This window comes from Neolamprologus brichardi, chromosome 22, assembly GCF_056152115.1.
Source record: "Neolamprologus brichardi isolate AB-2024 chromosome 22, ASM5615211v1, whole genome shotgun sequence".
Taxonomy (NCBI): domain Eukaryota; kingdom Metazoa; phylum Chordata; class Actinopteri; order Cichliformes; family Cichlidae; genus Neolamprologus; species Neolamprologus brichardi.
In genome coordinates this window covers 16,775,583-16,789,149 of record NC_142124.1, presented here as the reverse complement: position 1 = coordinate 16,789,149, position 13,567 = coordinate 16,775,583, and the positions used below count along the sequence as shown (strand labels likewise).

Genomic DNA, 13,567 nt, shown 5'->3' with positions numbered 1-13,567 from the left:
TAGAAGGTTGCTGGCTCTGTGTGTGTGTGTCTGTGGTGTCTGTTTGGGGGGAGGGGGGGGGGGGGGAAGAGAAAGGCAGATAGCAGTTTGTAGCACAAGTACCCTGCTTGGGATTTACCGCCTGAGAGAGAGAGAGCGTGAGAGAGGGAGAGAGAGAGACTCGGGGTGCTTTACAAGGGACACAGCAGAGCAGGAGAAGGGAGCAGTTAAGGGAGCAAAGGAATGAGAGGGGGAGAGAAAGCATGCTGCAGAAGTGGGCTACTCCTGCTACCCTGGTAAGTACACTTCACACAGTTTTGCGCTCGCTCTGAATGAAGTGTGTATGGGAGCAGCAGAGTCAGCCTGTGTGTGTGTGTGTGTCTCAAATGCTTGTGGTGTTGTCTCACAGTATGCCTTTTGTAAATGCGTACTGCCCTAGTTTATCCTACAAACGTCGTTGCTTGTTTCTTGCATTCGTCCGTTCTCCTGAAGCTCAGCTCTTCTCTTCTCTTCTCTTCTCTTCTCTTCTCTTCTCTTCTCTTCTCTTCTCTTCTCTTCTCTTCTCTTCTCTTCTCTTCTCTTCTCTTCTCTTCTCTTCTCACATTTTTCTCATTCTTCTCCTTCCATTGGCTCTCCCTGCCTGCCCGTCTGTGTGTCTGCCCCCTCTCCTCCCTACCCCAGCCTCCATCCACCCAACCATCCAACCAAGCTCAGGGCTGCCGAGGGGTGAGAAAGTGCAAGTCATGCAACACTGCCTAAGTGTTTGTTTTCTGAACAAGACTCTCTCTCTTTCTCACAGTCATTTATTTCTCTCCATCTCTATCTCCCTTTGTTTGTGTAACTCTTAACCACTCTCCCTCTTTCTCAGTTTCTCTCCGCCTTGCTACTCTCTCTCTCGGCCCCCCTTGAGCTTCTCTAACTCCGTGCCCATCTGTCATTGGCAGATCCTCCATCACTCTCTCACTATCTGTCCGTACTCCTATATGTGTGTTGTTTGTTGTTGTTTGTGTGCAATTACGAGCGGAGGATGACAGTGAATAAAGTGGCAGCCTTGTCAAAGTTCCCAGTCTGGCAAGGGTTCTTCTAATGTGCACACGCACACACATATGCAGCGCTGTGCTTGCAAACACACACTCACACAGATGAATGCAAAACTACGTCGACAAAAAGCTGCAGAGAAGCTTAGATCAAGAAATAAGAGAAGGAGAGACAGACAGTGAAGTATAAGCCTGTAGCAACACTCTACTTTCTAGTTGAACTATATTTAGCTGTGAGATAACACATCACGTTGGACTTATCCCTTTGATCATGATTATGATTATGACTGGGCAATCATGCACCCACACACACACTGAAAGGCACATACATTATGTGCAGCAGCATTTGCATAAAAAAAGTTGCAATAGCATGTAAAATGTAAACAAAACCCGAGTGAGATGATTTGCCTTCATTTAAACTGTTATTTCATAAAAATATCTTGAAATGAGAAATGTGTTTATTAGAAAAACACTTGCTCATTTAACATTTGATGTCTGAAGAACAAGTTAGGATAATGTCACGTTCACCACTGTGTTGCATCACCCTTTTTTAACAATACTGTAAGTGTTTAGCAACCAGTTGTTGTAATATTTACCCATTCTTTATAGGATTTCAGCTGCTCAGCAGTTTACTCTTTTGTCTATTTCCTTTCATAAGGGTGAACCAAAGGGAGTTGTTTAGAAGCAGCACTCGTACCATAGAGCCAGTATGTTGGTATATGTGCAAAATGTGGTTTGGCATTATCTTCCTGAAAAGGTTTCATCTGGATGGCAGTCTATGTTGCTTCGAAATCTCAAATATTTCTCAGCATTAGTGGTTCTTCACAAATGGCCCCTGCCATGCTTCCCTATTTGAACTGTGTGCTGATAACAAGTCAGATCGCCCCTCTTCTCTGTAGTCCAGAGGTCATTTTCCTTATAATTTCCAAAAGATGTTAAAGTTGTAAAGTTCTTTATTTAGGTTGTTGTCCCAGCTTTCTCTCATATGTCTTTCCACGTCAAACTTTAGTATGTTAGTCTCCTTTGTCCTGTTTTACATTTTGTAGATAGCTGGATGTCTTCTGTGTTTTGTGTAGTTTGACATTGCTTGTCTTGATTGTTTTCTGCTGTGTCTTGCTACCCAGGCATTTCCTGTTTCCCCGATTACCCCTTAGTGTGTCTCTGTGTGTATAAATAATCATGTCTTCCCATTGCCCTTTGTCACAGTGTCTATTACCTATCTTGTGTGCCGTCTGCAAGTTTTTGGTCATCGGTTGGATTTTTGCATGGACTTTCTAACCGCCTAATAAAAGGTGCATTTTCTGTTTAAATGAATCTGCCTCCTGAGACTGCATTTGGCTCCTTATCCTGCAACTCTCGTCACCTTTTAATCTTTCTATATGTTGTATTTCACTCACTCTGTAGCAGCAGAGATGCCATGCTGGCCTGCCATTTTCAGCATCTTGGGACTCAGTGTCTTGTCCAAGACACTTGGGCTTGTGCAGGAGCCTATGATTAGTGGCCAACCCGCTGTACCATCTAAACCGCAGCTGCTCAGAAAGTGCAGGCGCATTTCTGGATCTTGTTTATATAAATATCTTTTTCTTTTTATGGTAGAGCTTGAGCTGGCATTTGTGGATACGACGATGAAATGTGTTGACTAGGACTGGTTTACGACTGACAGGAAATACCACTACAGAGTCTTGTGCTTTTGGCCTCATCCCTTGCATGCAAAGATTTCTCAGGGATGATTGTCAAATTAAAAGACATACTTTTTTTAAATTGCTGAAATATTTGACACCTTTCCAGAGTGGGTAAACACCTCCCCCATCTTTAACTCTGAATGTCAGGTTCCCTGGATGTTTTATGTAATTGACCTGTTTCCATAGCTCTAGGTGCTTTTTAATATTATGCTTTTTTTTTTTTGGCTTTTTACTTCTTCACTAACCCTTTTCAAACTTGCTTCTGGCATCAAATTCATTATTTAAACAGCATCTCAACTTTTTTGGAAGATCAATTGTAGTTTAGTTTTGCTTGTTTACCAATGCTCAGTTTATACACTACTGATTTATTTATTTTTATTCCTTTGCATATTGACTTGTTTCCAGATCGACACAAAGTTTCATTTTTTATATGCCATACATCATATTCTAAAATTGAATGATAAATTGGAATGTTTTCAAAAATTGTAATGCAAACAGATGCACTGTAGCAAACACTGATCGTGGAGCCTCACCAGAATTTCTGTGTCTAGATATCCACAACGTGTCTGCTGTATGTTGACTTAATAAGCCAATATGCTTATTACAGTGCTCCTGGGTAGAGATGCAAAGTATAATGGGTTTTTCTTGCTTTGATGGGAGTTTAATTGGATTTTGTTTATTCTGTAGTCACTACAAGTCACTGTTATTTAACAAGATCATATATTTGGGTCATTAGTGAACTGCATTCTGCAGATGTTTCATATAACTCACCAAATAGAGAATGTAAATGTTTGATAAGGGATCCAGTGGTTTTAGAACTCAACAAACATGGGAATTTTCCCAACTTGAAAGCAGTTACAGATCGAAAGTGACAACTACAACTAGAAACTGTAATAATGGATGTATTGGAAAGATAACATCAGCATTCAACATATTTAGTATATTATAGAGGCCTGTTTGACAGATGTATGCAAAGATTTGAGTGAGCAGCTTTTAAAAATATCCTTCACTCTATTTGTAGATTTTTTAAAGAACTTCCTCATCAGTTTGCACATAGTTTTGCATATAATTTGTCATTGTAGGGTTAGGTCCTCCAAAACAACTGAGAGAACTCTCCAGAAGTTCTTCTATGAATTTGAGTTGTTTCATTGTTTTCCCATCTCTTTGTGTAATCCAGGACTGACTTTGTAATGCTGAGATCAGTGCTCTGTGGGGACCATACAGTCTGTCACAGGACTCCTTGTTCTTTTTGTAGCTGCAGATTTTTCTTTCTCTTTTTTTTTAGGTGGATTCTGGCCACTGGAACTTTTTCATAGCTGGTATAACTCTTAAAAATAAGTCATCCCTGTCGATGTCTGCATTGCAGGAACTAGAACCTTTCAGAGTTCTTAAAGCCCTGCATTTTGGGGTCTTTGACATACATGTGTGGTGGAAAAATCCAAGTAAGCAACAAAAAGGGGGAAAGGGAAGTCATAAAGCATATGTCAGATTTGCTAGTTCAGGCATCCACCCACAGTGAAGCAATGTAGTATGTGTAGATCAAAATTGGCAGCTTTTTCAGTGTACTATATATGCCACTAAGTTAAACACAACAACTCAACTTTAATGCTAAAAAGAGACTTTTTTTTGTATTTAATATGCCAGTTTTTCAGCGATAGTTTGGAAGGATATCGATTCGTTAGAGGTACAGTATGACAGTCCAGTCCAGTGTTTAAGTAAATATTTTGTAATTGTTATATTAAACAGTCATAGTTGTGGGTGGCCTTATGACTTCTGTTGTGGCGCCATAACCACAATGCACTCCATTACTGTGAGAGTAAAACATAAAGTGTTTATAAATTATAGATTGCCTTCTAAGGTGAGGGTAAGTCTCCAGGAGATTAATGTTCATGAGTACCGTGTCCTCTGAAGTAGCAACTGTAAGAGAAAGGTGGCATATACGAACCTGCAGTGAGTGAAAAATTCCAGTATTTGCTGACCTGCACACAGGTTTTGGTAAGGTGGAGAAGCGTGTTTGTGAGTGCGTGTATAGAGAAAAAAAAAGGCTCAAGCACATGGAGGACAGGCAGCTTGGGTTACAGGTCATCTGATATCTACACACACCCACACCACAGCGCACAGTCCTGCACGTACACACTGCAAGCTCAGCAAGATTCAGGTGACTTAGCTTTTCAGCGAATGTGTGTTTGAGTGTCACTTTCAGTGAAGCAGTCCTCTCTTTGTGCAATGTAGGTCAGCTGAGCCTGCTCTCTCGATCCCTCTCCATGTCTCCCATGCATCTTAAGCTTTTCCTCACTCTCATACTCTCTGCTCTCCAGTCTTTCTCACCTCCCTGCCTCTGTTTATCCCTTTCTCGACCTTCCTCGGTCTCTTCCCTCATTAACTGTTGTTGTAGCCATGCTGTTTTCTTTTTTCTTTCTTTAAGATACCAAAGTTTCCCACAGTGGATGCGATAAGGGGATTTACAGTGAGAATTACTCTTTTGTTCTACTTTGAGTTCTTTTTCTTTCTCTTTTCCACTATGAACACTTCTTTCTGGCTCTTAGTAACACTGCAGGATAAAATGGAAACAACCGGGAGGATTATGAAGTTAGCATTGGTGTCTCTGTTCCCGCAGCACAGCTGTGATTTCTAGTTATATTTGTATATTTAAATGCTTTATAATTTCCCACATTACCTTTAATGTGACATGATAGTACACTTTTCCAGCAGAAGTTGTTCAGTAGCTGCTATGCTATTGTTGTCATGACTTGTTTACCTGATTTTTGTCTAAGGTTAACTATTATTTTATGTTGCACATATAAGATTTCTCTTGGAGTACAACCATTTTCATGTGTCTGAATCAGTTGTGACAAATTGATGCTGCCACGATAAAAGCTCTCATAGACAGCAGCATGAGCAGATCTGAGCTGCATGTACCGACATTGTCCGTGTTTGAGGTGACAGCTGATACGAAATGTCTCTCATCTTGGAACACTCTGGCATATAACGTTCCCTTTACCTTAGAGTCTTAAGTTGAGCAAGAGCTTGTTGAGTTGTTTTTACGTAGTAGTTTTGGATTCCTTTGTTGTCAGTCAGTCAGTACATCACAGATGTGTTTCTGAATGAAGTTATGAGCACAGAAGGGAAGAAGAACCACCAAAAACATCACAATAAAGACAGAATGAGGTTAAGATTATAGGGCAACTGACTATTACACATGAACAGTAAAATAAGATAAATAAAAATAGTATTGCACGGTGTATACAAACTCTTTAAGGCTGAGGTGAGGTCAGCTATTGGATTGATGTGCATTATTGTCTTTGTTTTTGTATTTTGTGACTAAACAGTAGCGTGACTGAGGTTAGGTTTGCTGAAGAGACATGTCAAAGATTTATTGCAAAAGGATTCCAAGAGTGCACAAGTGAATGCTAATGTAGAAAATAGGGAGCATAAAACCATTAAATGGAAGAATGATAATTGAGAATGGTTATGTAGTAGGAGAGGTGGACAGGCTGAGGCAAGAGAGTCAAGTGGAGGTGGAGTGACAGAGAGGAGAAAAAGAGGGAGATGCAGAGAGTGCATCTCAGGGCTAAAAGCTCAGCGATCAACATTCCCTCTCAGCACACATCTGAATCATGCCGGCTCGATTAAACAGATAAAGTATATACTTGAATAAGTGAGTGTGCGCTCCGTACCATGAAACAAAGGCTGCTGTGTGCTCCGTGCGAATGTGAATATGCATGTGTGTTTACTCCTACGCCTGTTTCTGCAGCTGTGTTGTAGTAGCATTACAACACTTCTTAAATTACAGGAATCTGCTTGAGCTGCATGATGTCCCTCGCTCTAGAGAACACACATTTACACACATACTGTGTGGGGGGGAATTAGCTAAGAAGGCAGTGGAAGCCTGCAAAGTTTGGTTCAAAAACTACATTTTTGGGGGTTTTTTTTAGCAACTTTAGAGTAGGACTCAAATTGAGAACCACTAACTGTTAAAATTCAGTGCAGTATTGTATTTTATTTGATGATATTGCCAAACCGGCTAAATAAATGTGGCTGTAACCTGTTTTTAATCAGTTTCCTCAGTCCCATTTGACACGTTTTAGTGGATGGATGGATGGTCCACATCTTCCATCCATCTTCTTCATTAAAGACGCTTTTAGAAAAAGAAAAGTATTTTCAGATGTTAATCATCTGGTTCCTTAATGGGCAAAAATAGTGAAAACCTTTACTTTTATTTTGTCAAGTCCATCCATTTTCTTAACTGCATTTCCAGTTAGGGGATTGTGGGGTGCCGCAACCTGTCCCAACTGTCATAGGGCCAAAGACAGGCTACGCTCCGGACAGATTCTTAGTCCATCCCAAGGCTTTTTTCAGTCTGTAGCATCACTTAGACGCTGATATAATTTGCTGTTTTACTACAGAAATGGATGGTTTTCTAAATGTGTAACTGTGCAGGCGGTCACAGAAACCAGGGACGGTACAAACTCACTGACTCTACAAAGAACAAATAAATTGGTGAGCCGTGCAGCAGTGTGCTAGTGAACGATATGTGAGCTACCTGTGCGTGTGTGTGTGTCTGAAGTTGTGCTGTGCTTCAAGAAAAAAAACATGTGTCAGCATAATTGAATATACACAGGTGTCAGTGTTTGAGTAAGCAAGCAGTTCATGCTTGGTGTTGTGTGTGTGTGTGTGTGTGTGTGTGTGTGTGTGTGTGTGTGTGTGTGTGTGTGTGTGTGTGTGTGTGTGTTGGGGATGTATGTGCTTGAAATTCCTCTACATTATTTATGAGTTTCACACTGAGCTTCCCATCTTTCACAGTAGGGGATGCTCGCAAACAGATGGCACACACAGGCACATGCACACACATGTGGTACACTCTCATTTATGGTATACACTCAGGCTTCTAATCAAACTGTTATTATTAGTAATTTACTGAAAGTGCCTGGTTATTGTTGCTTGGAGTGGTCATTTTTATATTAGCAGGGTCTCTTTTCTTGAAATTGCAGTTAACCATGACTGACCTGTGTTGCTGTTATTCACATTGTTACATAAAACACCTCCATATCCACAGAATCTACAGGTCACACTTGTTGCGGTGGGCTTTTTGTATTTTTTAGCCTCCTAATTCTCATCTTTGTCACCGTTTTAGAGCTGTTACTTGACCTCCCAAGTGTCCTGCTGGCTTATTCTTCGTAGTTCAAAACGTTGTCCTTTTATGGATTTGTTGGTGCTAAAGTGTTGTTCCATTGTTAAATTTGTTGTTGCAGAAGCTGTTTTGCTCAGACACATTATTAACCTGTCTGTCTTTATAGGTCTGTAGATGCGCTGCATTCACTAGAAGGGATTTTGAAAATGGCTCTGTCATTATAGTTGCCGTCTTGCTGAAAAAAAAAGCACAGAATAAGAATTATAAAGTGTTCTCCTATTCATCAGTTAACGATCCACACCTTTTCTAACCATCTATTTTTTCCTCTCTCTTCCACAGGATTGTGCTGCGTGCGGGCAGACTTTCTTTCACAGGGAGATGATTCCTCATGAAGTGCGACGCACTCGGCCCCCCATCGTCCTCTGCGACAGCGGCAGGTGTGACGTTGTGACGCTCTCCACCTCCACGCTGAGCTCACCCATCAGTCGCTAAAGATCCCCGGACGGAACGGACCGCCCTCCCCCCTCCCCTTTTAACCACCCCTCCATATCGTCATCCCCATCTTTAATCCTTCCTCACCTGCTTGTTAGGGCCTGGATTTTCTTTGTCAAGAAAAGGCCTTGGGTGAAGTGGATAGAGAGGGAAAAGAGACAAGATTGGGGAAGTTTCATTTTGTGGCTAATTAATGTGAAATAAAGGACCGGACATCAAAAAGTGAGAAAGCGAACAAAAGTGACAACGAAAGTGAAAGAACGAGGAAGCAAAAACAAGGGGAAAAAAAAGAAAGCTGTAGTCCAAAACTTGAGGAAGGATAACGCAAGTATAGTTGAGGGGCGTGAGGTGAAATCAGCATGAAGTCCAATCAGGAGCGCAGTAATGAATGTCTGCCCCCAAAGAAGAGGGAAATCCCCTCTAGCACGCTACCATCTGAAAATCGCTCACCTGTCATGCCACCTGCCACTGAGAGCCAGCGCTCAGAAAACATGACCTGGCTCGCCAGTGTGGCTGGTGGGAACGAGAGCAGTGTGGGTGCGCACCGTAGCTCCAGTCACTCTGACGGATCGCAGTATAAATCTCCCTCCTCCATATCAGACTCTTTGACCTCTGCGTCCTCACTGAGGGTGGTCTCATCTCTTCCTACAGTGTACACATCCCACCTGCCACAGACCACAGTTGGAGGAGCTGTCCATTACACCCATCTGCCTCACAATATGCAGTTTATAGCCTCACCTTACACTGCCCCATACAGTTACATCCCCTCTCAATTGCTTCCTCCTCCTCCACCTCCTCCCCCCCTGTCCTCCTCTTCCTCGGCTGCACAGAGACCCTCACACACAGAGACGGCCTCTGCTCCTTCACAGGCCTCCAAGCAGGACCAGCAGCGAGCATCCACAGGACGTACCTCTATGCCTCCTCCTTCTACAGACCCTGTCCCTCACCATGTTCAAATATCAACATCCCCACGGACTGTGCCATCATCCCATCACCAAGGAGGCACTCACCTTTCGCCCCACTCAATGTACCCTCACCATACTTTGGGACACAGCATGTCTCAGGTGGTGGTGCAGTATACAGATGGACCCACCAGAAAAGAGCAAGGTGGCTCTCAGAGACCCAGAGAGCTCCACAATGGAGAGCTGGAAAGGGGCCGGCGGTATGCCGCGCCACTCGAGTCTAACATCTCCAAGTCAGGGAGCAAATCACGGGATGCCACATCCTCTTTGTCTTCCTATGAGGCTCGACAGATGGTTCTGCCAACAGACTACTCTCCGCATGATCCATCAGGGCTGAGAACCTCTGTCATGTTAATGCCCAACAGCCATGGGGACCACCAGCTGGTACCACCCAGAGCCAGCCCTGAGAAGGTGACAACTTCAGCCCCTGCACACCTGGAGAAGAGTGGCAACATCATGGGCAAGCCTGTCAGTCGTGCTCCATCCTTATCCAGCACCACCTCCTCTTTTACATTTCCACCCCCACTAAGTGTAGACAGCCTGAAAGCTGCTGTCAGCACACTGCCACCCCAGACCGTCATCCAGACCACCCACAACGCCACAGAGCCACTCTCAATGGGGCTCTCTTCCACCAGTATCTACCCTCAGCAACCTATTATCGGCTATATTGCAGGAGGCAGTGGTAGCAGCTACCACACCAGCCTACAGCAACACTTACTCATTCCAGGCCCCCAACCGGTCATCATCCCTGTCAGTGGAGGTGGAGTCACAACATTGGAGCCTGTAACCTCCCATGTTACATCATCTACCCAAGCTGCACCTTTTCCTACTACACTCCCACATACGTACATTGCCGCCACCGCACCCAAAGGAGAAACTCTGGAGACCCACAGTGGCTCATTTCACCAGGATGCCCCAGGTGCAGTGGTCCAAGCCCAGCTTCATCTCCCCATTGTTCCTGCTCCGCCAGGGCTGGTGGCGACCTCCGCCGCACATCCCCCCTCTAGTACGGTGCTGCCTCCCTCGCTCCCCCCATATTTCATCAAAGGTTCCATCATCCAGTTGGCTGATGGCGAGCTGAAACGTGTGGAGGATCTGAAGACAGAGGACTTCATCCAGAGTGCTGAGATCAGCAGCGAGTTGAAGATAGACTCGTCCACAGTGGAGCGCATTGAGGGGAGCCACACCTCGCCCAACTTTGCTGTGGTTCAGTTCTCCGTTGGTGAACACCGTACACAGGTGAGGAAAAAAATCTGAAACATTTAAGAGACATCGCAGATTCAGGAGTCCAGTATCGCAATCACACGTTTTCTTAATCAGTTTATCACGTACAGGGGTGTTTTTACAATTTTGAGAAACGAGCTTATTTGCTTTCTTGCTAAGCAATAGCATCAAACTCTAGCTGCTAGTTAGCTTAGCTTAGCTAACAACAAGATTCTTAAAATTCACTGCTCTAGCACGTAACCTCACCATGAAACTGTGATGTGTTTGCCTTTTTTTGCAAAGGAATTAAACAAACAAGATAGAGGTAGAGCAGGTCGTTTGCTAATCGAAAGGTTCCCCGTTCCTTCAGTCTGCATGACGAGGTGTTCTTTCCCAAGGCACTGACCCTGATGTGTTCACTGATGTGCGAGTGGGTGTCTTTGATAGGTAAAAAGTGCTCGAAGGAATAAAAAGTTACACTGCTGTGTGAATGTGTGCGAATGAGTAAATGCGACTTACAGTTTAAAATCACTTTGAGTGCTCGCTCTTTAGCAGCAGAAAAGTGCGAGTAGTAGTAGTAAGTAGCAGTCCATTTATGGTTTTAAATTTAATGTGTTGATTTGTGTTTACCTTCTCACACAGCTGGGATATTTGTTTCCCCTTTGCATACATTGTTTTAATGTTTGTAATAATGTGATTTAATAATTTCTCAAAATGTTCACACGTGGTTTCACGATCTTTACAGAGCTCTGTTTGCATGAGGTTGTCAAAGTTTGATTTATCTCATTCATGCACACAGAGATGTAAATGAAAAGTTACTCGGTCCTTTGGCATTTTCCAGGTGGGACCAAGGTACCAGCACACCTAAATCTAGTATGTGACTAATCTAGTATCTGGCTAAACAGTCCAGTTCTGGTTTTATTTTTAAGTTCTGAGAGCTTAAAAATAATCTATAATAAGGCTTCTATGTGCATCATCGTCTTCCACAAATGTTTAAAGTTTTCAAGGTATTGAGGACTGGAATCTACTTCAGGTTGTCTTAGTTAATTAAAGCCATGTAAATGTGTTGATGTATTGCTACATGTAATGCTTTGCATATTTAAAGTGCTGATTTATACGTTTGAATTAGCAAAGAAATAGAGCTTTCTGTAATTTATTCTACCAAAGTAGCAGCTGTTGTAAAGTTCTTCTGTAGGAAAAGTACATCCTTGACTTACTGAAGCTACTTTTAGCAAGATTAACTTTTTCACACAACTCTTCTTTTGTACATTTGTCCATCAGTCTTTGACATTTGCTTGCTGATGTTTTTGACCTCTCTTCATCCTTCAGTTGCTAGGTGTTTGTAGGTTTTCTTTATGTACTGTCTATTTTAAAGCCTTCCACCTCATTTCAGTTGGATTGATGTCTAGGCTTTGACGAAGCCTTTCCTTAAGCCTTCATTTCTTATTTTGCCACCAGTGCTTGGTAGATTTGCTCCTGTGCATTAGATCGTTATCCTGTGCAGAAATATTCAACTGTGGGTCAACTTGAACTTTGGTAAAGGTGACTTTATGTTTTCTTCATATTAATTTATTGTTGAATCGGTTACTGTGAGCTGCCCCAGTCCAACCTCCAAAACCACCAAGTATCATCCAGCTGGTATAATGCTTAAATCTGTGCCATCCAAAGCACAGATTTCATAAAGTCATTGTATTAATAGGCAGATGTTTGGCTCTGATGTTTTTTCCCCTTCCACTAAAGTTCTCTTTTTTCTTTTATCTCTTTCCGATCAGTCATGTGCAATTTGACGCTAATAGTTACCTGCAGACCCTGAGATGACATGTTGGTGGTCTTTTTTAAAAAATTTTAATTTTTTAGTGGTTAAATTGTCCTTTTTTGGGACATTTGTTTACTTATTTTCTTTTCTACTCTGCCGTAGAGTTAAATACAAACATACTTGAATCTCTCATTAACATTGATTATTGATTTTTGGGGTTTCCTCTATATTATTGTAGAGTCTTTACCTTATAGTATAATATGTGCCTTGAGGCAACTCTTGTTGCGATTTGAAGCTGTATAAATACATTTAAATTTGAATTGCAGCAATCTCTTAATATCCGATATTATGCCACAGTTTATCTTTCCAGCTTTTTTAGGCACACTTGCGCTCACGTACACTCTCATGCAGCCTTCGCCCTGTCTTTGAGGATGTGCGTTGAAGCCAGTTAATCTTTTTCATCTGTCCATGCTGCGACTCGTCCACCCACACAGCACATCTCTAACCATCTCTCTCGCCCCCAGCTGCTCTTTGATGTCGTACCCCACAAAAGCTGACCATCTTTCAAAGACTTCTCTTTCTCTCTTGTGCTCCTTCAATGGATCCGCTTACTTTTTTCCTGAGCGGCGGTTATAGCTTTGAGTCCACACTCAGAGAACTTACTCCAAGAAGTCAAAAGTTATATAATACAGGAGAGGAAAGTGTTGCCTGACGTAAGATTTAAGATTTGAGATTTGGTACTTGTCACGTCTTTCGCTTGTATCCTTCTTGACATAGCTCTCTTTTCATTTCTTCCCTCTTCTTCTTGTCCAACCTACTCTCTCTTTGTAAACTTGTCTTTTCATCTCCATCTTAGAAGCTTCCTCCACTTCCATCATCTCACTCTTTTACAGTATCCTATCCCTGGCTTTGCCTTCTTTCGGATGTTTCTGATGTTTATTTTCCTTCTCCTGAGCCTGCAGCTGATCTCTTTTTGTCATGCGTTCATTCTTTTTATACATTCAAACACTAATACAGTCCCAGTCAGGGCTTTAAGTCCACAGTTTAAATCAGAAGTGAAAGAAAAATCATGATTATTGCATAAATATCTTTTTTGACTTTGCACAACACTAACAGAAAACGTTTGTATTTCTTTCTAACTTAAAGTCTTAGAAGACAGGAGCAGCTGGATACCCTTACTGCTTCTTACTGCCATTATTCTCACAATAATGTGAGAGACTCTGAAAGTTGTACAGAGAACAAGTTATTGCTGCTAAAGGTGTTTCTACAAGCTACTGAATCCTGGAGTGGACCTCAGAGTTCTGTGAAAACGTCCTTTTTCAGAT

The 13,567-nt window shown here is 42.3% G+C and overlaps 1 protein-coding gene across 3 annotated transcripts in view; it reads left to right on the top strand.

Moving 5' to 3' along the window:
* atxn1a (ataxin 1a) overlaps positions 1 to 13,567 on the top strand; it is a 93,077-nt gene that overhangs the window by 73,836 nt on the left and 5,674 nt on the right. For 2 of the 3 annotated variants that reach the window (XM_006787870.3, XM_035906570.2), the window contains exon 4: positions 8,169 to 10,522. In XM_006787870.3, coding sequence (XP_006787933.2) covers positions 8,681 to 10,522 — 1,842 coding nt within the window. In that variant the 5' untranslated portion in view covers positions 8,169 to 8,680. Of the gene's footprint in view, positions 1 to 108; positions 276 to 8,168; positions 10,523 to 13,567 lie in introns of those variants that run through there. The other variant, XM_087834881.1, reaches the window with a different exon arrangement.